The sequence below is a fragment of the Schistocerca nitens genome, chromosome 1 (assembly GCF_023898315.1).
Source record: "Schistocerca nitens isolate TAMUIC-IGC-003100 chromosome 1, iqSchNite1.1, whole genome shotgun sequence".
NCBI lineage: Eukaryota > Metazoa > Arthropoda > Insecta > Orthoptera > Acrididae > Schistocerca > Schistocerca nitens.
Window position 1 is genome coordinate 136,882,155 of NC_064614.1, and position 24,562 is coordinate 136,906,716.

At 39.6% G+C, this 24,562-nt stretch overlaps 1 protein-coding gene across 2 annotated transcripts in view; it reads right to left on the reverse strand.

The window, feature by feature from the left end:
* Positions 1-8,465: 8,465 nt before the first annotated feature.
* LOC126243305 (E3 SUMO-protein ligase ZBED1) overlaps positions 8,466-24,562 on the reverse strand; it is a 57,691-nt gene continuing 41,594 nt past the window's right edge. The window contains exons 3-6 of one of the 2 annotated variants that reach the window (XM_049948154.1): positions 18,450-18,650; positions 18,209-18,366; positions 16,953-17,152; positions 8,466-9,895 (exon numbers count right to left, since the gene is read on the reverse strand). In XM_049948154.1, coding sequence (XP_049804111.1) covers positions 9,573-9,895; positions 16,953-17,152; positions 18,209-18,366; positions 18,450-18,650 — 882 coding nt within the window. In that variant the 3' untranslated portion in view covers positions 8,466-9,572. Of the gene's footprint in view, positions 9,896-16,952; positions 17,153-18,208; positions 18,367-18,449; positions 18,666-24,562 lie in introns of both variants that reach the window. The other variant, XM_049948153.1, reaches the window with a different exon arrangement.

Sequence of the window (24,562 nt, forward strand, 5' to 3'; positions counted from 1 at the left end):
GGGGGTGGGGCTGGACATATCCAATGGTGTGCACAGCATAAGGCTATGCAGCATAGTTGAACTGCTTAGTCAACATGTAGCTCGAAACAGTGCTAGTGGTGGTGCTACAAAGCAGAGCAATGGCAATGATAAACAAAGCAAACATTACATTATATCTACAACAGCAGTTGCCAAAGTTGACATTTCATCAGAAAGGAACCCAAGGAATTTTGCAGAGTGAGAAAGAAGAGGCAGATGAAATATTTGCACTTCTGAAAGATGAGTTAGTGGACTGTGTAGTGTTGTATATGCCCGAGATGCATACAATTTACATGAGGAGTACAATGATGATACGTGCTTAACAAGTGAAAGTACTACAGAAACAGGTGTCAAGCCAGCATCCTCATTTGACAGGGTGCACGGAAGATCATCCACAACATAATTGAAAAACAATTATGTACAGATTTCCAGTAAGTCTGCAGCAGTATGATCAGATATTAAAGGCAGGACTTGTTACAAACTCTGCTGTTTCTGCATTTCAGCATGAAGGTGATTTTGAGTTTTGGGGTGCTCAATGGCATGTTTATCGGTGCCGTACAAATTCCCAATCTTGTCACTGTCTAGTCTCGCCATTTTCCTGAATGATGATGACAACACAAATACCCAGTTACTGGGCAGAGAAAATCCCTGACCCAGCCGGGAGTCGAACCTGGGACCCCCCAATCCAGAGCCAGTAATGCTAACTACTAGATCAAGAGCTGTGGACTCCACATTTTAAGATTGCTTGATGCAGTTTACAGGATGTGCATGATAGTAACCCACTATGTTACACACATCAAATTGAGTGCAACATAGATTACAGTGACTTCAAGGCAAGCAGTGGATGGTTGCCTAACTTCAAAACTGTGTACTGAATCGGAAGACAAAAAAACAGCAAAGCGTCAATTTGACGATGATGAATCAGCCTAAAATTTGTAGATGAGATAAACACTTATCCCATCATTCAATAAGGAATTTGTTTTCATCTCCGACCAATCGGGATTTTAAGAGGAAATCCATATGAAAGGAACCCTGGAAATTAGGGGCACCAAGGGAGTTGTATCAAGACCAAGTAACATTGGTGCCTTTTTGCATTTGTATACAATTATGCCGACTGCCAAACAGGATGGTAAATAGGCTGCAAAGTTATTTATTGTACTGTGAGAAGTTTGAGGTGCTCTGCCCCCTATGCTTCTTTCTTGTGTGCATGACCTTGCAAGGGCAGTAGGGCATATTTCTGTCACAGCAAGCAAGAGTGGTAAAATGGGCGTAAGATAACTACAACTATGGTATGAGCACTGCTTTTGGCCAATAGCTGGTCAAAATAACTTGATTTTTCTTAACTCCAGGTCTGCATATAAAAATCATACTCCTTTAGAATAAACTATCCCTCCTGAAAAGTGTTTGATGCTTCATTTCACACCACCTGGAACCACTAGACAAATGCAGCCTCTTGATGTTTCTTTTCTTCTGTGCCTATATCACATATTATCGCACTACCTGCAGCTACATCTTAAAGGATAGCCAGTTTCATGATAAGCCCCATGACAGTCAGTTTCACATTCAGTTGCATGCCATCACATTCCATCAGTTCTCCCCTTTACACCTGTGTTCTTCAAAAGTGGATACCTAGCTGATTGTCTCAAGGAGTTCACCTTCAATCTTGATGGTCACAGCCTTTGAGATCACTGTGGCACACCAGTTTTCGTTTGGTGTTCATGGTGCAAGTTAATGCTTTGTTTTGAACATTTCTTGAAGGTCAATGATGCTCATTTTAGGATGTTCAACATATAAATTCTAGAAGAAAATCAATTATTGATAAAATTATTTAATTGTATGAACATAATAGAGGGAAACATTCCACATGGGAAAAATATATCTAAAAACAAAGATGATGTAACTTACCAAACGAAAGCATTGGTATGTGGATAGAGACACAAACAACCACAAACACACGCACAAAATTCAAGCTTTCGCAACCCACGGTTGCTTCATCAGGAAAGAGGGAAGGAGAGGGAAAGACGAAAGGATGTGGGTTTTAAGGGAGAGGGTAAGGAGTCACTCCAATCCCGGGAGCGGAAAGACTTACCTTAAGAGGAAAAAAGGACAGGTATACACACACACACACACACACACACACACACACACACACACACATCCATCCATCCGCACATATACAGACACAAGCAGACATATGTCTGTATATGTGCAGATGGATGTGTGTGTGTGTGTGTGTGTGTGTGTGTGTGTGTGTGTGTGCGCGCGCGAGTGTATACCTGTCCTTTTTTCCCCCTAAGGTAAGTCTTTCCGCTCCCGGGACTGGAGTGACTCCTTACCCTCTCCCTTAAAACCCACATCCTTTCGTCTTTCCCTCTTTCCTGATCCTTTCGTCTTTCCCTCTTTCCTGATGAAGCAACTGTGGGTTGCGAAAGCTTGAATTTTGTATGTGTTTGTGTGTCTATCAACATACCAATGCTTTCATTTGGTAAGTTACATCATCTTTGTTTTTAGATATAAATTATTTAATTGGATATACATAAAAAAATCTGCTCATGCAGCGGCGGCAGAATATACACATAAAATACTGTTGTGATTGGCAAGCTTTCGGAACCAGTGGCTACTACTTCCGGCAGGAGGGTTGAAGGGGAAGGAAGAAGGGTGAAGGAAAAGGATTGCAGAGGTCTAGGAATAAGTGGCAGATTTTGGGAAAGTCACCCAGAACTGCGGGTCAGGGGAGACTTGCCAGTCACAACTGTCTTTTATGCGTGTGTTCTGCTGCTACTTGGTGAGCAGATTGTTTATCAATTAAATTAAATAATATATATCCCAGAGGTTAATCTCTGCACCTACCGGACACTAATTTTCTATCACCCTCCTGATGCACATGATGAGACATTAGCAGTTAATATTTTTCCTGTCATAATTGTTAAAACAACACTTTCAAATGAATCTTAATAAAGACTGAACTTGTGACCTCACTCATGGGGTTCCTAGTTAGATGGTACACCATATCACACTTTGACATACAAACAACTTCCGTAACACAAGGCTCAAATTAGAAGCCAGGAATAGCATCTATAGGAAGACAATCAATTACACGTACAGCTCTCAGCCATGAACCTACAGAAGAAAGGCAATTTCAGCCTGTAAATTCGTGGCAGAATATGCATACCCTGTTTAGCACATCTGATTGGCTCTCTCAGTCGTTAAGGGGTAGTTGGGGTTGGTTTATTTTGGGGGAGGAGACCAGACAGCGAGGTCATCGGTCTCATCGGATTAGGAAAGGAAGTCGGCCTTGCCCTTTCGAAGGAACCATCCCGGCATTTGCCTGGAGCGATTCAGGGAAATCACGGAAAACCTAAAGCAGGATGGCTGGACGATAGGATTGAACCGTCGTCCTCCCGAATGCGAGTCCACTGTGTCTAGCACATCTGCCTTCGCCAATGAATTCAGCAAGTGACTGAATGAGACCTATGAGGTTATAATATAATGAAAAGGACGGTTGCTACTCACCATATAGCAAAGATGCTGAGTCGCAGAAAGGTACAACAAAAAGACTGTCACACAATTGGCTTTCGGCCAACAAGGCCTTTGTCAAAATTAAACACCACACACACACCCACACAAATGCAACTCACACACACATAACCACAGTCCCTGATCCTTTTCCTAGACCTCTCCAGTCCTTTTCCTTCACCCTTCTTCATTCCTCTCAACACTTCTGCCTGAAGAAGGAGTCAATGGCTCTGAAAGCTTGCCAATCACAACAAGGCCTTTGTCAAAATTAAACAACAGACACACACCCATGCAAATGCAACACACACGACCACAGTCCCTAGCAGCTGGAGCCATAGTCTGTCTCTGACACATTATGGTTGTCTGTGACATACACTGCTTACCAAGGTAAATCATCTGACAAGTATTACTTTCCCCAACATCACTCATGAATCTGCTGCCAATGTGGAATAAAAGACCTGGTAACAAAGCCTAGCCACTTGTTACATGTTTATGTAGTAACTGTCCAGCGATTGCAGTCCAGAAAAAGCTTGATGAAAAGCAGCAAAATCTTGCTAACAGTTTCATCCAAAGCAAGAATAGAAACGTAGAGAGTACAAGATGTAAACAATTCTAATTGGCCTCCACTATCTGAAAATCTCCCTCATGGCCACTAAAAAAAAAATTGATGACAAAGCCTGCTCTCAGTTACCTACCCTCTGGAGTTGGAAGATCAAGATGTAATCTCCAAAACTGGGGATTTCCAGTCATCACTACCAACTGTGACTACAGAGAAGTGCAAATCGTGAGCCACCTGCTCTGCTGACAGCTCTGTCCGATATCCTGCACTAAGGAAGCAGGTGCCCACTTTGGCCATCAGTGGTGTACTCTTCCATGTTCATATGCCCAGACATGTTCACTTTAAGTAACTTGTGTTGTGTATTCTGTTCATCTTTTGTGTTTCTTTGTATTGATGCTTCTGACACAAATGGCAAAAACCTTCCTGGCAGATTAAAACTGAGTGCCGGACTAGGACTAAAACCTGGGACCTTTGCCTTTTGCAGGTAAGTGCTCTATCAACTGAGCTACCCAAGCATGACTCGTGACCAATTTCCACAGCTTTACTTCCACCAGTATCTCTCTCCTACCTGCCAAACTTCACGGAAATTCTACTGCATAACTTGCTGGACTAGCTCACCTTTCTTCTAGGTAAAATATGAAGAGCATTTCAGAATTAAGAACCCATCAGGAATAATACTATGACAATTGGATAAAAATTAATGGTTAAAAAAATCTACAGATATAATTTATTTTTCAACTTGTCATTCCAAAGACTATTTTGAACTTTTCACATTCCGCCTCATGAGATATTAGCCAATTTTGCAAGTGACTTTCATTTTACTCTCCTCAAAATGTTTAAACATAAACCTGGCTTTCAGACAGAAGAGACTCCAGTCGCTGCACAACAGTGTGTGGCCATAAGGGGAACAATAAAAAAATTCCTAACCCAATACTTTTAGTCATTTGTGCAGAGGCAGTTGTGTGCCAATGTGAATGACCTTCCTTGAATGCTCAAGACCTGTACCTTGTGTTTCCTTTGCTCACTACAACTGACCCATATGTTTGACACTACTGGAAGTGACTTTCAACATCACTATGTCCACTTACCTTTCGAAACTTCATAACTGATTGGATTTCAGTATTGAGATGGTTTGTTTGTACAACTACTTTAACAAACAATTTTGCCAAGACAGCCTAAATAAAATGATGGTAATAGCCTATAATAGAATATTTTGAGCCATTTTTTGGACAAAAACCTTTCCACAACTACTCAGTTTGCCATCAGTCCAGGGTGCTTTGTAGAGAGAGCCCTGACAACCCCACAAACTCACATCTGGTAGAACAAAACTAGAAAAACCATTCTGTTTGCATTCAACAGTGTGAACCACAACAAACTTCTAATATGAAAAGTAAAATGTTATGGAGTTAACACGCATCTCCTTTGCAAATATGAAATCGTATCTTAGCAAGAGATAAGAAAGGGCCACAATGACAAATATCATGAGAATACAAGTGCAGAGCGGGGAAACATTAAATACAGTGGCATATGTTTGGTACTTGGCCCACACCTGTTCTTATTACCAAAGACTGTGATGGACCGGACTCTTTGAAAACTGATGGTTGCTGATGCAAGAATAAAAGGTACAATCAGGAGAATAATGGAACATGTTTACAGTAAACAGCTTAACCCTAAATCTTACAAAGCCTTATATTACGCTATTTGAAACAAAGAAAATGACTTACAGTAGCAGAAATTAAGATCAATGGGCATCCACAAAATGTAACTCATTCTGCGATATTCCTCAATTTCTACGTGGATGTAAACTGACGTGGTATCAGCAAATGTGAGCATGTTAACCAAAAAGCTCACATATGCCTTTCACTTAGAAATCTCTCTTCACTGCTTTGACCTTTGGATGGAATGTTAGTGTATTTTGCATATTTATACTCACTGAATTTCATGAAGGAACCTCTTCAGCGACCTTGGGATTCTTGCACCATGCCAATACATTTACTCCCTAAATGGTAATATTGGTTGGTTAAAAAAAAAAAAAAAAAATCTACATAAATATATATCTTAGGGTTCAGAATGTAGTTGTATATCCTTGGCACTATAGTGGCAGGTTCCTTGCACACATCAGAATTTGGAAAACCCAAAATATTCAAACTTAAATGAAAGAGTACCCTTATTGGTCTCTCCTATAATTAGCAATCTAAAAGTAAGGAAGGATGAGTAGTGGAGCATGAACATTAACTTTACAAGAACTGAACACTTTGTTGCGAGATGTATAGGAAGGGTTCTTATTATGAATGACGGACCTATAGTAACGTGTTGTTGATGACATAAATATTTAGGGACGGTCATTTTACATAAAGGTGGAAGCAATGAGAAAATAAAGCACACAATAGGAAATGGAAAGTTGGCAATTAACCAGTTACACTCCATTATCTGGAATAAAATGACAACAAAAAATATGAAAAGGAGGATGTACAAAATTATAGTTGTGAGCCATTATTGTGTATGGTGCTGAACTGTGGGAAGTCTCAAGAGTCAACGAGAAGAAATTAAAGGCAAAGGAAATGGAGTTGTGAACTAACAAGAAGAGACAAAATAAGAAATGAAGTGCTACAATAACAGACCAAAGTTACAAAAGATATTGTAGACAACAGCTAACAGGGTATGGACGTCATACAAGAATGCCTGAGGACAGGTGGCCTTCTAAAATTTGGCACTGGAGACTTCCATGACACAGCGACAATAGAATGATGGAGTGACCTGAGTGATGCACGACACGGCGAAGCAACAAGACTGGCAGGATACGAGGAAACGAACACTTGGATGGGATACATGCCACATGGTGCAGAAAACTCGCAGAAAGGATAAAAGTAATTTCCATAGTTAACAATGTGAGTTTTCCTTTGTTAACAATGTGAGTAGGCTAGCAGCAGTCATAATTTGTTGGTAGTATACTGTACAAAAGTAGCCCGCAAAGACTGATTCTGCATACTAATGTACAAATTTGACTTGTTCCACATCCCTAAAGCTTACCTTCATTAAAGGATTTACGGAATGCGATTTGTTACATGTTTCCCCTCCATTTCACCATCAGCAGTTATTGAAATCAATAAAGTGTACTACCATTAACAATTAAGAGTAAATTTTGTCAGAAGGTGCAACGGAACATTGGATTAGCCGCCAGTGAGCACAGTGTGTCGCCATTTGGATGAAGACAGCAAGCATGTGAAACTTGTGGGACGGGCTGGTCTCACTTTGCATTAACTTTCCAATGCAGCAGTAAAATGTGGCACAGGTCAGGTGGTGTCTCCAACGTCGGTATTTCGGTCATGTTTCCAATTACACGGCCAAGAGTGCCACAATGGCTGCTACTTGGTATAAATAACTGCAGATTTTTGTAGCAGTGTCATTTGCAGTTGAGCACTGCCACTGAGACACACAGGATACGCCACACGAGGGGATGACACGGAGCCGCCAGCGACAGCCACAAGTTCTGGTCCCTGCTTCCTTCTCTGAAGTTCGGAGGTGGTGGTGTTATGGTGTGTTGTGGTTTTCATGGAGGGGGCTTGCACTCCTCATTGTTTTGCGTGGCACTATCACAGCACAGGCCTACATTGATGTTTTAAGTACCTCCTTTTTTCCCACTGTTGAAGAGCAATTCGGGGATTACGATTGCATTTTTCAACACAATCAAACACCTGTTACTAATGCAGAGGCTGTGGTGTAGTGGTTACATGGCAATAAGATCTCTGTAATGGACTCGCCTGCAGAGAGTCCTGACCTGAATCCTATAGAACACCTTTGGGATATTTTGGAATGCCGACTTCGTGCCAGTCCTCACCGACCGACATTGATACCTCTTCTCAGTGCAGCACTCCGTGAAGAATGGGCTGCAATTCTCCAAGAAATCTCCCAGCAGCTGATTCAACATATGCTAGTGAGAGTGGAAGCTGTCATCAAGGCTAAGGGTGGGCCAACACCATATAGAATTCCAGCATTACCAATGGAGGGCGCTACGAACTTGTAAGTCATTTTCAGCTAGGTGTCCGGGTACTTTTGATCACATAATGTATCTGGTATACTGTTTTGAAGAGATCATTTTCACGTGTAGGCAAACTGGTCTGATGAAGAGCAGCACCAGCACCTTCAGTACAGCACTGAAACCATTCACTGCATGGACTTTACTTTGGTTATATTACGTATGGGGCTAATACTTACACACACTGTAGTTCAAAATAATCTTTGAATATTTCTACTGATTTATTCAGAGTGACTTGTTTGTAGAAGAGATCTATAAAATACTGGTAATTCCTGGTACATCTGTATACAAAAGTTTTAAGTTACATAAAATTAGAATTTCATATATACATTATATTTATCATACAGCTTCAGTGAGTGGCATCCAACAAACATTATTCTTTTAATGGTTGTACATAAAAATACAATTGCTTATCTATGTAAAATTTATATAGCATTTGAGAAATTCGTAGAACTTCTAATAATAAACAGAAATAATCAATAAACAAATTGACAGCCATTAGGAAATAAGTGCTGAAATGCAAGGTAGTTTTTTTAGCAACAGCAAATTTCAAAACTAGTGTATCATTTACAATTACTTCATTCTAGCAAAAGGCTGTCATTATGACACACTTCATGTTTACAAGAACTTTGTATCTAAGACAGAATAGATATTGTCTTTCTATCATTAACATAACATAGTACTTTTGGAACCTATGGGTGTTGTCAGGGTTATGGTGTGACAAGCTACTGTACTCAATGAGAAGAAGAGACAGAGAGAAACATAGATAAATTACCCTGCATATGCAGAATATCTTCATAATATCTGCAATATGTTACAATTTTTCCCAGATAACAGGGTTTCAAAAAGCATAACTCCACAAAATACAGTGTCACACTATATTTCACGTCATTCCATATAAATTTTCACATACCATATTTAACAGTACAGTTTGTTTTAAAACATGACAGGTACATTTTTGTAAAGTGGGAAGAGATAGAGGCAGTACTGGAAAAAAAAAAAAAAAAGAACACCACGCAAAGGTAAAATCTCTATACAGACTCTTACACTGCAAAGTACAAATATTACCCACTCTAACCCTTCCCACAGCATTTTATGAAACATGAACACTAGACGTTACATAAGTTAGTTTTTGCACAGTCTCTTACCTTAAGCACAAAAAGGATTCTGTTCAGTTGTTGACTTGTAATGGTAACAAACAGTAAATGACTTTCACAGAATGTCTTACTGTTCTAAATAGGACACACACACACACACACACACACACACACACACACACACACACAGGCATCAAGGCGTTCACAGCACCATAAAAGTCTTCACAATATGTGACTCCATCATCCACTGTTTTAAACAGCTTTACAGAAGTACCCACAAACTGAACAGCTTTTAATAAAAGAGATTTGCAATCAATGCAAAGACTCGAAAACTGGAAGCCACTGTTCACACCACATGGTTTCCATTGAGAAAAAGAAGTTTATCAACTAATTCTGGTGACAGATTAGCCCTCCGTTTGTGAAACAGTACTTGGTTTTCCACAGGAATTCGGCCAGGTGGAACTGATGAAGCAGGAACACAGTTATATTTGCGAGCGAGGCGTGCCAAGTTTGGGCATTTTGCTGCAGCTCGCGCCCACCACGTTAGTGGGCACTGGTCGAGGGCAGCTGCACTTTCTGACTGATATTGCACTAATTCCAGATTTGCTCTTTCCTCAGCTGGCATGCCAGACTGACCTGTGCAAAGATCTCCCAATAGGAACTCCATACCTAAACAAATTAGCAAACATTAATTTCATTAGTAATGGAATATGTCTGTTCTGTACTTACGAAAATCATACACACACTGTCAAACATCTACAACTATTATGATTTGTTAATACAATCTTTTCTGTCAGTATATTTTACTTTCACAACTGTGATAAGTCTTTAAATAGACCTTTTTTTAATAATACTATACAGCTATGGGTTTATAAAATAATGTAAAAGTCTACATGGACACTGAAAAGACAAGTTGTTAAGACATGTTTGTTTACAGAGCAGCAGCTACCGGTTTAAATAACCAAAAATTCCAAATGATGATACTGCAGTTAGGGCCTGCCTGTATTGCTAAGGTATACATCAAAAACATGTCGAGTAATATGTTGCAGTTCACGATATTGGAATGTTTAATGCTTCCACCAATCATTTAATTTTACAGTCTCACTATAATGGACCAAATGAAGCCAAAGTAATACAGGTTTACTACTGTAATGTTTTCACTATCAGCCAGAAATTATATCCTATCTTATACAATTATAGGTTAGTAAATGGCCTTTCAGAATGGCTAAGCAGGGATGTCTAGGGGACAAATGTAAGAATGTAGAAGCATTTATCAATGGGGTAAGATAGATACTGCCTACAGGAAAATTAAAGAGACCTTTTCAGAAAAGAGAACCACTTGTATGAATATCAAGAGCTCAGATGGAAGCCCAGTTCTAAGCAAAGGAGGGTAAGCAGAGAGGTGGAAGGAGTATATAGAGGGTCTATACAAGGGCGATTGGAAGAGGATGTAAATGAAGATGAAATGGGAGATATGATATTGCGTGAAGAGTTTGACAGAGCACTGAAAGACCTGAGTCGTAACAAGGCCCCGGGAGTTGACAACATTCCATTAGAATTACTGACAGCCTTGGGAGAGACAGTCCTGACAAAACTCTACCATCTGGTGAGCAAGATATATGAGACAGGCGAAATACCCCCAGACTTCAAGAAGAATATAATAATTCCAATCCCAAAGAAAGCAGGTGTTGACAGGTGTGAAAATTACCGAACTATCAGTTTAATAAGTCACGGCTGCAAAATACTAACACGAATTCTTTACAGACGAATGGAAAAACTGGTAGAAGCCGACCTTGGGGAAGACCAGTTTGGATTCCGTTGAAATGTTGGAACACATGAAGCAATACTAACCATATGACTTCTCTTAGAAAATAGATTAAGGAAAAGGCAAACCTATGCTTCTAGCATTTGTAGACTTAGAGAAAGCTTTTGACAATGTTGACTGGAATACTCTCTTTCAAATTCTGAAGGTGGCAGGGGTAAAATACAGGAAACAAAGGGCTGTTTACAATTTGTACAGAAACCAGATGGCAGTTATAAGAGTCAAGGGCATGAAAGGGAAGCAATGGTTGGGAAGGGAGTGAGACAAGGTTGTGCCCTGTCCCTGATGTTATTCATTCTGTACATTGAGCAAGCAGTAAAGGAAACAAAAGAAAAATTTGGAGTAAGAATTAAAATCCATGGAAAAGAAATAAAAACTTTGTGGTTTGCCAATGACATTGTAATTCTGTCAGAGGCAGCAAAGGACCTGGAAGAGTAGTTGAACAGAATGGACGTGTCTTGAAAGGAGGATATAAAATGAACATCAACAAAAGCAAAGCAAGGATAATGGAATGTAGTGAAATGAAGTCAGGTGATGCTGAAAGAATTAGATTAGGAAATGAGACACTTAAAGTAGTAGATGAGTTTTGCTATTTGGGGAGGAAAATGACTGATGATGGTCGAAGTAGAAAGGGTATAAAATGTAGACTGGCAATGGCAAGGAAAGCGTTTCTGAAGAAGAGAAATTTGTTAACATAGAGTATAGATTTAAGTGTCAGGAAGTCCTTTCTGAAAGTATTTATATGGAGTATAGCCACGTATGGAAGTGAAACATGGATGATAAATACTTTAGACAAGAAGAGAGTAGAGGCATTCGAAATGTGGTGCTACAGAAGAATGCTGAAGATTTGATGGGTAGATCACGTAACTAATGAGGAGGTATTGAATAGAATTGGGGAGAAGAGAAATTTGTGGCACAACTTGACTAGAAGAAGGGATTGGTTGGTACATGTTCTGAGGCATCAATGGATCACCAATTTAGTACTGAAGGGGTGGGGGGGGGTGGGGGGGGGGGGCAGCATGGAGGGTAAAAATCATAGAGGGAGGCCAAGAGATGAATACACAAAACAGATTCAGAAGGATGTAGATTGCAGTAGGTACTTTGAGATGAAGAAGCTTGCACAGGATAGGGTAGCATGAAGAGCTGCACCAAACCAGTCTCTGGACTGAAGACCACAACAACAACAACAACAACAACAACAACAACAACCAGCCTCAGGAAGTGCTTTTACAAGATGGAATTAGGTGTAGTGAATAGAAAGTAAATGCGAAGCACACTGTAATTCTCAAGAATTCCAGTATTTGTTGGCATCCCTGCCTTTTCTGTGTTAACACTGATTTAATTTCTTCCATTTTTTTCATTTTATACTTTCATCCAAGTTATTGTAATTACTGTTTCTAATCATCACTTCATTTGAATTCCATTTTATTTGTTAAATCTTGATCTATAGTATTGTAACTATAATAAATATTTTTGTCAGAGCAGGTATAAGGAAATCTAGATAAATGTTTGACCATCCCATTGGATTCGTAATCATTGCGCATTTTGCTTTTACCTATCACAAATCAGTTCCTTTTTTGTTTCTCATTTTCCTCTTGTGTTTGTCCTTTGTTAAGTGCAGCATTTAAAATGTGCAAAAAATTTAAGATTGCTCGGATGTTTCATGACAAAGTGACAATGTGTGCACTGCAAGTCTCTGCGATGGCTGTCATTGTTCTGTACACACCAGAAAACTTTTCATTCTTTGCAAATGGGAAGTGGGTAAAGAATTTTAAAATGAAACACAGAATCCATAAAAGAAAAGAGACTAAATTCGTTAGTACAAACAATGTCATAATACTTGATGGGTTGCAGTTACAAAATCAACGTATCATTGCTCACTTAGGTTTCGGGGATCAAAACAGTTTTTGCTCAAAAGCGACAGCACAATATACTTCGACATTCTACAGAGAATTGCTACCACATGTGGTGTATGCAGGATTTCGGAAATAAATTGAGGCTGAGGGTTGCCACGGAAATTGAACATTAGAATAACGTCATCATCACCTACTTGAAGCTGGAAAAAAAAAAAAAAGTAGAAACAATACTGTAATCTGGAATGAAACCGTACGCCGAACAAGATAATTTTTTGTTACTTGTAGATTCATAGAGTAGTCAGATGGACAGCTCATTATATGCTTAATATTCGTGAATAATTCTGTAAAAGTTATTTGCACTGTGAAAATTATTTCTATCATCAGGTGAAAAATGTGATAAAAAAACTCCAGATCACATCTGAATTACTTCAAGATAATCACAAATTACTAAACATGAAGATGTTGTCCATGGTGCAAGAACAGTTTATGTTTTAAATGTTTATAAGACAATTACTACCCAAAAAGAAATGTGCAAGTCACAATGAAAAATAAAGTCTTGAATTATTGCATAACCAATACAAATTCTGGTATATTATTTCACCTTTTGTTGTTTAACTGATGCATCAGTATTTCTAAATGATTAAATATTACAATATATAAATAAAATAATTAAAACCATACCGACCAAGATTCCAAATGAAAAAAGAATGATAGGAAGACAAAATGAGAGGAAATGGGAAATTTAATACAATTATTAAAATGATGTAGCAAAGTGTTAGAAAAAAATGTACATTTGAATCAGTTAAACAAATAAAAAGAATGAGGGAAATAATTTTGGTAAAAATTTAAAAAGCATCCAATGGGATCTCAACCCATCCCCTTCAGCTTATCAGCGTTGTATGATACACCACGCCACTCCAAATGACTGCGTAAATAACAACACACTAGACTATCAGGAGAAATTCTTTTACACTGATTACTTATAAACGAGGGGCCACCACGGTGAATGACTTTATGGTGTTTGATATCTAGGACCCTAACCTACACCAGCAAACAGGTGGTTTCAAAAGATCAATCCCATCGCTGGGGACCTCTCCATGTACAGTGACTTCAATTCTTATTGAATCCTTACCACAGAAAGGCAATTACTTTACTCTTTTCTTGAAATCACATAATCATAATGCTTGTACACATGATAAAGTGATGCCGTCTTCCTTGGAAGTCATCTTCCATTTCTTGGAGAACTAAGCCTCATCAGTGTAAACTACTTAAAATATTTCCTTCTGGTAATCTGCTACCCTTATCTTCACAGTGCCCCCGTGTGCCATTATGTCATTTCTGTGAGGGGAAAAAAAGTGATATTGGATAACCTTCCTTGTTAAAAATCCTTTAATCTTTGTTCCTCTTGCCCTTATAAAGATTTCTGACTACTGATTTTCATTAACTCTCTCTCTCTCTCTCTCTCTCTCTCTCTCTCTCTCTCTCTCTGTGTGTGTGTGTGTGTGTGTGTGTGTGTGTGTGTGTGTGTAAAAGGGGGGGGGGGCACACATGCGCGAGAGAAATTTTTTTGTCACCTTGTATTATTGTTGCACGCAATTTATCTGTGAAATTTAAGTATTTTCATAATCTCTGCAGCCTTTTCTTAAACAAGGATATTGATTCTGCTGTCTTTCAAGAATATGGTGCCTTTCTCATTTGCCAGTATTAATTTAATTTAATGTGTGTAACAGTCTCCATTGTAGGATCAGGCTACTGTATTTCAATAATTCCTGCTACCTTTCCGTCTTTCATCTCTTTTCAAGCTGCCTGAGGTTCTTCTAAGCTGATTGGAACAATTTCATGATATTCCTCCTCTCTGTTATATGAAATGCTACTGAATAGAACATATTGATGTATGCACATATGTAATTAGTTATTTAGTTACATGTCTGGTAGATCACCTGAATAATTCTTTCACTGAAATGGTATGGAATGATTCAGTTTACAGGATAAGTATAGTTGATTGGTGTAAACATTACTTACCATATTATTTTTAGTAATACCCATGCAACTACATTTAAAAACTAGGGCCCGCCTTTTTTACAAATTTGTCTATGGAATAGAAATGGAAAATTTCCAGTAGCCTACACAAAGCAGATGTTAATTCTGTATTATATCAGTTATTACATCTTAGCACAGTACTTGTGCAAATGGTTCTCAATTAATTCTTTTGCTTAATGCCCCTAAATAAAATTATTCACTTAGTATGGGGGAATAAAGACGGGAAAGTTACATAAAACCCTGTAATAAAATTCTGTACTTATGGGACTCAGAACAGAACTTGATGGTACACTTAAGAATACACAAAACAAGAAAGATTAAAGTTTATTGTCTTGTTGACAATAAGGTTATTTGAGACGGAACACAGGCTTGGACTGAGGGAAGGATGTGAAAGGGTATCGGCCATTTATTTTTCAAAGCAATCATCCTGCCACTTGCACTAAATGATTTACGGTAACTATGGGAAAACCTAAATCGGTATGGCTGGACAGGGACTCAAACTGTCAGCCTCCAGAATAAAAGTCAAGTGTCTCACCACTGCACCACCTCACTCAGCCAGAACAAAAAACTTCATTTTATTTCCCATAAAGTGTTAATTACTGAATAAGCATACATTTTTTTTTACAGAATGCATATAGACTGATGTTTTAGTGTAAAATAGTTATGCCCGTTTCATGGGTGTCTATACAGGGTGTTACAAAAAGGTACTGCCGAACTTTCAGGAAACATTCCTCACACACAAATAAAGAAAAGATGTTATGTGGACATGTGTCCGGAAACGCTTAATTTCCATGTTAGAGCTCATTTTAGTGTCGTCAGTATGTACTGTACTTCCTCGATTCACCGCCAGTTGGCCCAATTGAAGGAAGGTAATGTTGACTTTGGTGCTTGTGTTGACATGCGACTCATTGCTCTACAGTACGTTTAGGCAGGCATTGTTGGTGATGTCTTGATTGGGCCCCATGTTCCTCCACCTATGCTCAATGGAGCATGTTATCATGATTTCATAAGGGATACTCTACCTGTGCTCCTAGAACCTGTGCCTTTACAAATACGACACAACATGTGGTTCATGCACGATGGAGCTCCCGCACATTTCAGTCGAAGTGTTTGTATGCTTCTCAACAACAGATTCGGTGACCGATGGATTGGTAGAGGCGGACCAATTCCATGGCCTCCACGCTCTCCTGACCTCAACCCTCTTGACTTTCATTTATGGGGGCATTTGAAAGCTCTTGTCTACGCAACCCCGGTACCAAATGTAGAGACTCTTCGTGCTCTAATTGTGGACGGCTGTGATACAATATGCCATTCTCCAGGGCTGCATCAGCGCATCAGGGATTCCATGCGACAGAGGGTGGATGCATGTATCCTCGCTAACGGAGGACATTTTGAACATTTCCTGTAACAAAGTGTTTGAAGTCACGCTGGTACGTTCTGTTGCTGTGTGTTTCCATTCAATGATTAATGTGATTTGAAGAGAAGTAATAAATTGAGCTCTAACATGGAAGTAAGCATTTCCGGACACATGTCCACATAACATATTTTCTTTCTTTGTGTGTGAGGAATGTTTTCTGAAAGTTTGGCCGTACCTTTTTGTAACACCCTGTATAAACATGGATAATTCTGCACATTTGGAAATCTGACTGTTGATAATGGATTTATCCTGAAATGTGTGTAGGACTTGATAAAGAAAGCACTGGTGCAGTTATTTGAAATTTGTGAAGATGACATCACTGAAGAAAACTTTATCAGTTTCAAGGCAGGTTGCTCTAGGAAAACATATGAAATTACATCTTTTTGCTACAGGAATTAATTACAGAAATCATGGACACTCAATACATATACCTGAACTCAGGGGTTTGTCTCTTAGCTGTTGCACGAACATACTGAAGAACTGGACTAAGAAAACATACTTGCTTATTCATCTTGAGAAAGACTGGTGCATTTGGTTTCCACATTAGGGCTTAGAAACACCACTGAACATTTATTAATTTAAAACACACACCTGATAACCTGCTTTTTTTGCTTGGAGATTCTTCTCCATTAGGGCACCCACGTTCTTCTTCAACATATGATATTAACATTTGTTTCATTGGTCCTGAAATAATGCTCTTGTCTTCTTCGGTAGCATACGGAAGTAACTTAAAACGTGGATCTAAGGTGGTGGCAGTCTGAAGCAATACATCAACTGCAGGATCACTGTATCTATAACAAAAAGAAATTTATACATGTGGCATATCATCATCAGTATTTTCCCCCCTTCCTTGCAATAAAAATGATGTTTGAGATTACGTGGGTCCATAACATTGAAGAAATTACCCTGCTATACACAGAAACACTTATACCACAACAGAATCATTACAATGTGATATTTAGGCTGCATGGGAGGAACAAGAATGAAAAGAGAGGATCGAACTTACAGATTGATTATACTACACCTCTGACATTAAGACACTATTCTGTGAAATCAGAATAAGCTGCAATAATAATAATTTGATATCATATTAAAGAGATGTCAAAGACTGCTACAACAGTCTGACCCAAATCTACACCAGAACGACAGAATTGGGGCATATTGGTGTACTGAGCCAGGAGAAATGCACCATCTATCATATTTAGAGAATGGTTTGGATTTTTCAAACATCTTGTACATGGCAGTATCATTATTTACTGACAAAAACTAAAACTGTGGGAAAATATCACATATTCAAATGCAGCTACCCCAATACATCTCCAATGATTCAAACTAATTCTGGCATTTAATGCCTTGAGTATGTGAAAAATGATATGCTGCCCCATGACACAGTATGATTTCATGGTACGGGTGAGCCAGTTGCCTGGTTGAAAGACAGGTAGTACTAAACCTTAAAGTTGATTAATTTTTACAAAACATTCACCAAGAAGTTTCAAACATCAATGAAAAACAGGGGGCTGTAACTGAAGTGATTACAAATGGACATCAGTGACACTGTTAATATTAGCTTGGAGAAACTGCAAAACAACAGAGCAGGATGTATGTTCCAAGTATGTCTTAATATTCAGGCAAACACATAAATCATTACAGATTCTAATCAAAAAGCTATAAGTTAAAGATAAATGTGTTGACTTACATCTGTCTCTAAGAAATGTCTGAAGGATGCTGCAGAGTTATCTACAATTACTCATACTCAATAACTAACAATCATTGTATATCAGTATTCATACAATTACTAATGAAACTGATATTGTACCTGTAAGGTGTGTGAGAGTGCTTCTACTCACCTGGCTGAAAGACTTTCTGATAGTGTTGCTTTGAAGCTCTGTGCAAATTCTGTATCAGTATCCTTAACTTTAAGGTGAGAACTGTTGAGCTGCCATAAGAGGGGCTTCAGAAGTGATATGAGAGGTATCTTCTCTTCACTTAACGTCATAATTGTAACCTGAAATGAAGCATTTCCATGAATGGAAACCAACAAAATAAGAGTTTTTAGTTGTAGCAAATCAGAAAACTTGCTTCAATTACCTTGAATGGTTCCAAGATCATCACTAGATCTTCTAACATTTTCCATTCATGGTCATTCAATATAAAAGCTTCTTTATCAGCAATTTCAACATTCTCCAAGACTGATGGCAGGATATTTCTTCGGACTAACATCTGTTCCAACATTAGATATGTTGACGTCCATACCTTTGGGTAATCTGCTGCTAACACCCCCTCTTCAATCTGAAACACAGAATGCTGCCATTTATGTATAATTAGTAACAGAAATCAGCACAGCTTAGGATGCATATAAAGCCACACAGTAAACAATGTGCAATTCAATGATCATCTCCTCAGGAACCACCCGCACATGCTAAAACATAGACTTCTCTAATCTACATTTATGTGGTGTGAATCACTATGAAGTTTTTTTGTAGAGACTTTCTTTTATTGTACCACATATTAAGGTTCCTACTTGTTTCATTCAAGAATGCAATTTGAAAGACTAATTACTTGTCTTTGTGCAAGCTGTTATTAGCCTTACCATACTTTAACAAATGAACAGCAATCTATAAAGAGACACCTCTACAATTTTCACAATTTATGTCCTGAAAACCAGTTGCCATAGTTTCCTAAAGATAATTTTTCACATTATCTGCCAGTGAAGATTTTTCAGCATTTCTGTTATTCTCTCTTGCCTGTCGAATAAGCCTATCACCCTTATTTGTTTGTGTCTGATGGTCCATATTAGTCAAATATGATATGGATCCCGTACCCTTGAGAGGAATGTAGGTTAAACAAAAGCAAGCATTCCCTGTAGGCTCACCCACATTCTCTCTGTGAGCAAATTTTCAGCCTGGCTACAAACTTTGTCAGACAGAGAATATGAATTTTTTTTAGTGTATTTTGGTATGGTCCTGAATCAATAACTTTACTAAAGTCTAGAAACAGTCTACGGAACTTGGTATATCATGTGATGAGTGAGCTGGATTCTGTGAGAGTGAGGTTTTTGGAATTCATATCACATTCAAGGGAAGTTATTCTGGACCAGATAGGTCGCAACGTTAAAATTTTGCATATGTTTTATAATTAAATAACATAAAGAGAGGTGTGATGTAACAGTTCTGAGGATTAGTTCTTGACCCCCCCCCCCCCTTTGTTTTTAGTAGATGTGAGTAATGAGTCTCTTTCAATGAATACTGGAAAAAAATTTCACCTAAGGAATCTTATCATTCTATTTACAAGCTGTATCTGTAGTTTGGTTAAATTTAACTGAATTCAGCTACTTTTCAAGACCATTACTACTAACGTCATTCATCTTTATGGTGATACAGCAACAGAATGGTAACAACATTCATTAATTATCCTCTGTGAAGGAACACATGAAGACAAAATTCAGACTTCTGCTCTCATCTGGCAATAGCTATTACATGATTCTCTCATTTTCTCCATGGAGTCTCTTTCTATCTTCAGTCCGCTTTGTCCCTTGTTTCTTTGGGACTGCATTCTCTGACCTCACATTCCACTTGTGTATCTTGTCCCTGTATACATTTCTGTATTCAATTTCTATTGGGTCGATTTTTGCTGCTTCTAGGTCCAGTTTGCCTTGTGAGATTCACGGTATTGTTTATTTGACCTCTTGTATGTATGTTAGAATTCTCTTGGTGAGTATTTTGGTGATAGCCGAATGATGTGCCCATAGAACTTCAACTTTCTTTCTCTGACATCTGCTGATATGTTTGACATATTCTCTGTAGTTTTCCTAGGGTGTAATATGTATCCCTCTTCTGTCACCTTTGGGCCAAGAATTTTCCTCACAATTTTCCTTTCTTCCTTCAGTATGCTTTCCATGTCACTTTTCGTATGAAGTGTTAGCGTCTCACTTGCAAACAGTATTTCAGGCTTGATTATTGTGTTTCAGTGTCTGACTTTTGTGTGAATGGACATGCAGTTTTTATTATATACATGCTGTGTCTTGCTGCATGCTCTCTTCAGTTTTTGTAGTCAAGTCTTCTGTGCAATCTTTTCACCTCCTGTACGTTCAAGTTTTTGTAGTCGAGTCTTCTGTGCAATCTTTTCAACTCCTGTAGGTTCAAGTATCCTAGATACTTGAAGTGTGCAACTCTGTTTATTTTGCCATATTTTGTGTCTAATTTTGTTATGCTTAATTTTGAGCAGAAAAATTCAGGCTTCTCGAAAGAGATTTGGAGCCCAACTTTTTCTGCACATTCTTTTAGCGCCTCTATTTATTTGATTGCTGTTGCTCGGTTGTCTGATAGTATGGCCAGATCGTCTGTGAAAGCTAGGTTTGATATTTCTATTTTGTCCCAGCATCTTCCCGGTGTGTTGGTTTCCAGTGTCCTTGAGTTTTCAGTTGTTTTTCCCATTCCCTCATTACTTTGTCCAGGACTAGGTTGAATAATAGTGGGATAATCCGTCATCCTCACACACTCTGGTTTTGATCATGAAGGGATCAGAGATTTCACCCATGAATTTAACTTTTGATGTCATGTCAGCTAATGTCTGTTTGATTAGGTTGAGTCCCTGTTTTCTACGATGTTGAACAAGGATTTGCGATCTGAAGTTTTCCCGGCGTATTTCCAATTTGAACAGTTCTCGGGTATGCAACCGGGTAGCGTTGTAATTTCTCCACAATATTTCGGCAGACGTACATGCTGCCATCTTCAGGTGGTTTCTGATGAATGCTGTGCTGTTCCTCTCGGCGCCCTATATATACTAGCCGTTAACCCCTCCACTGTTCCTCACCTGGTCTCTTTGGTGCGGCCGGCGCAGCGGCTACTGGACGTGGTGGGGGAAGCGGCGCCTGGGTCTGCACTGGTACCTGCAGTCTCCCTGCTGCCGCCGTCTGGGGTGGTCCTCGATCTCTGGGACCGTATCTTTCTCTCCGTGTTGAGTGCAGGGTTCCAAGCCTGACTAAGTTGAAGGCTGCTGTCTTTATTAATTAGATCGTCCTATAGTCGGATTTTGATGGCCTCTATAGTAATGAAGTCCCAGAAGTAGGAGGATTGACAGAGTATTTTTGTTTTTTTCATAGTCCATAGTATGGCCAGTCTTTATACAATGGTCAGCCACGGCTGATTTAGTGGCCTGGCATAATTCGGTATGGCGCTTGTGTTCGCGGCACCTCTCTTCTACAGTGCGGACTGTATCCCCAATGTATGAGTTTCCGCACCGACAGGGAATTTGATAAACGCCTGGTTTTTGAAGGCCTAGGTCATCTTTCACTGAACCCAGTAAACACAATGTGAAATGTGTATTCCGATGCCCTGCAAAAACCTTGACTCTACTGGGTTCAGTGAAAGATGACCTAGGCCTTCAAAAACCAGACTTTATCAAATTCTCTGTCAGTGCGGAAAATCATACATTGGGGAGACAGTCCACACTGTAGAAGAGAGGTGCTACAAATACAAGCACCATACCGAATTATGCCAGGCCACTAAATCAGCCGTGGCTGACCATTGTATAAAGACTGGCCATGCTATGGGCTATAAAAAACAAAAATACTCTGTCAATTCTACTACTTCTGGGACTGCATTGTTAAAGAGGCCATTGAAACCCGATTACAGGACGATCTAATTAATAAAGACAGTGGCTTTCAACTTAGTCAGGCTTGGAACCCTGCACTCAGCATGGAGACAAAGATGCGGTCCCAGGGATCGAAGACCGCCCCGCCCCGATGGTGGCAGCAGAGAGACTGCAGACCCCAGTTCAGACCCAGGCGCCGCTTCCCCCACCATGTCCAGTAGCCGCCGTGCCGGCCGCACCAAAGACACCAGGAGAGGAACGGTGGAGGGGGTAACGGCTAGTATGTATAGGTTGCCGAGAGGAAGAGCACAGCATTCGTCAGGAACCACCTGAAGATGGCAGCATGTACGTTGCCGAAATATTGTGCAGAAATTACGATGCTACCCAGTTGGATACCCGAGAACTGTTCAAGTTGAACAAGGATTGTCAGTCAACAGAATCATATGCTTTCTTGAAATCTATGAAGGGGCAAAATGATTGATGCATTCCTGATGGCCTTGTACTTTAAAATTGTTTTCAGATTGAGGAATTGTTCTGTGCATGATCGACTGCGGCAAAAGCCTGCCTGGTATTCACCAATTCTGCATTCTAACTGTTATTGTGTTCTCTGGAGTAAGCATGCTGAGAAAATTTTGTAGGTAACTTGTAGCAGGGAGATTCCTCTGCAGTTTTTCGGGTTCATCCTATCTCCTTTCTTGTGCAGTGGATGGATAAGTGCACATTTCCTGTTGTCAGGAAGTTTTTCTGTTTGCCAGATGGTAGAGATTATTTGTGTAAACTCCTGGTCCAAGATTCTTTAGTACTTCTGCAACGATGCCATCTTCACCAGATATCCTATTGTGTTTTAGTTTAAGTACGTGTTTGTTGATCTCTTCACATGTTGGTGGGAGTGATTCTGGTTTGGTGGAGGTACAGTACTGTACTGGAAATCTTGTTACAGGTTCAGGGCAGTTAAGGAGAGTAGAGAAATAGCGTGCCAGTTCTTGACAATTCTCTTGGTTAGTTAGTGCTAGTTTTGCATCTGGTTTCCTGAAGCACAAATTTTGAGGTGTGTACCCACAGATCTTCCTTGAGAAGGTCCTGCAGAATTCTCTTGTGTTGTGGTTGCAGAAGTTTACCTCTATATCATCCAGTTACTCCTTCCGCTACTTTAGCTTTGTTTGCCTAATAAGTTTTGCAACCTGTTTTCTTAATTTTTGGAAACAGCATAGTCTTTCTGGGGATTTTTTGCTACTGTAGTCCTGAAAAGCTTGTTTATGTATTTCCAGTGCCTTTTCACACTCTGAGTCCCACCAAGGGTGTTTCGTATTCTTTCTCCGTGGTATTAGTTCTTTTGCTTTTTGTATGATCTTTCTATGGAATTCTTCCCATGTGTTTGCTGGTTGCTTTTCCCATTCCTGTTTTACGTTGGATTCCAGTAACTTCTTTGTGTCAAACTTTTGTGTGTTGTTTCCTGATGGATTTTCTTCGGAGTAGCCAACCATACCTTGGAGAACACAGTAACTGCCCATTCTCTATGTAAACACTTTACAAGAGGTCAGAAAAATCCGAAAAGTTTAACAAAAAAATGGAAAATCCAGGATGCAATAACGACAATATTTTGAAAAGGATAGATTGCTGCTCACCATACAGAGGAGATGCTGAGTCGCAGACAGGTACAAAAAAAAATATCTTTTCGAACATTGTTCTTTGGAAACAGTGAGTGAAATTAAAAGTTCTGTTTTTTAAATAAAAACAATCAAAGATTGCCCATTGAAATTTGCAATGCTTTAATCAGGTGACTAGTTTCAATCATGGTATATCATCTTCAGCCCATTAACACTCCATGACATTGGCTGGAAAGAGCGCGGAGAGGAGCAGCTTGTTACGTAGCGCTGGAAACACTGTGTTTACCAGTTTACCAATCTGTCACATGATTAAAGAATGTTAAATATTAACAACTTAAATGTGATCTTACTCTGTTTATATTAAAAGAAAAAAAACTTCACAGAAAAAAAAAAAACCACTAGACATTTGAGATTTTGGACGAAAGGCCTTCTTATAAAGTAGAAAACACACAAACATTCACACAAGCAGAGTTCAGCACACCTGTGACCACTCTCTCTGGCCGCTGAGTCCAGACTGCGCCCCGCAACTGCACTGAATGGGAGAAGTTATCTGTGGATGATGAGGGTAAGCAGGAGGCTGGGGCGGAGAAGAGGAGTTATAGCAAGGTATGGGTGCAGGAAGGTATAGCACTGTTTGTTGGAGCCTGCAGGAATGTGGTGGGCACAGAGTACACCTGCTAGGTGCAGACGGGAGGTATGATGGGGAAAGGGGGGCTGACTATGAAAGCAGTCATGTAAACTACAAACTAAGTTGCAATCATCGTGTTGCTTTCTATATGGGAATGGCAACCAACAAGCCAACTGTCTGCATGAATGGCCACTGACACTTTGGGAGAGGGAGAGTAGAAGGGGGAGGGGTGGGCGAGAGGTGGAGGTGGTGAGGAAGAGGAAGGGGTAGTGAGGGAGAGGGGGAGGGAGTGGGGGAGGGAGTGGGGAGAGGGAGTGGGGGACGGGTAGTGAGGGGGAGGGAGACTGAGGCGGAGGGGGTGTGGCAGGAGAGGG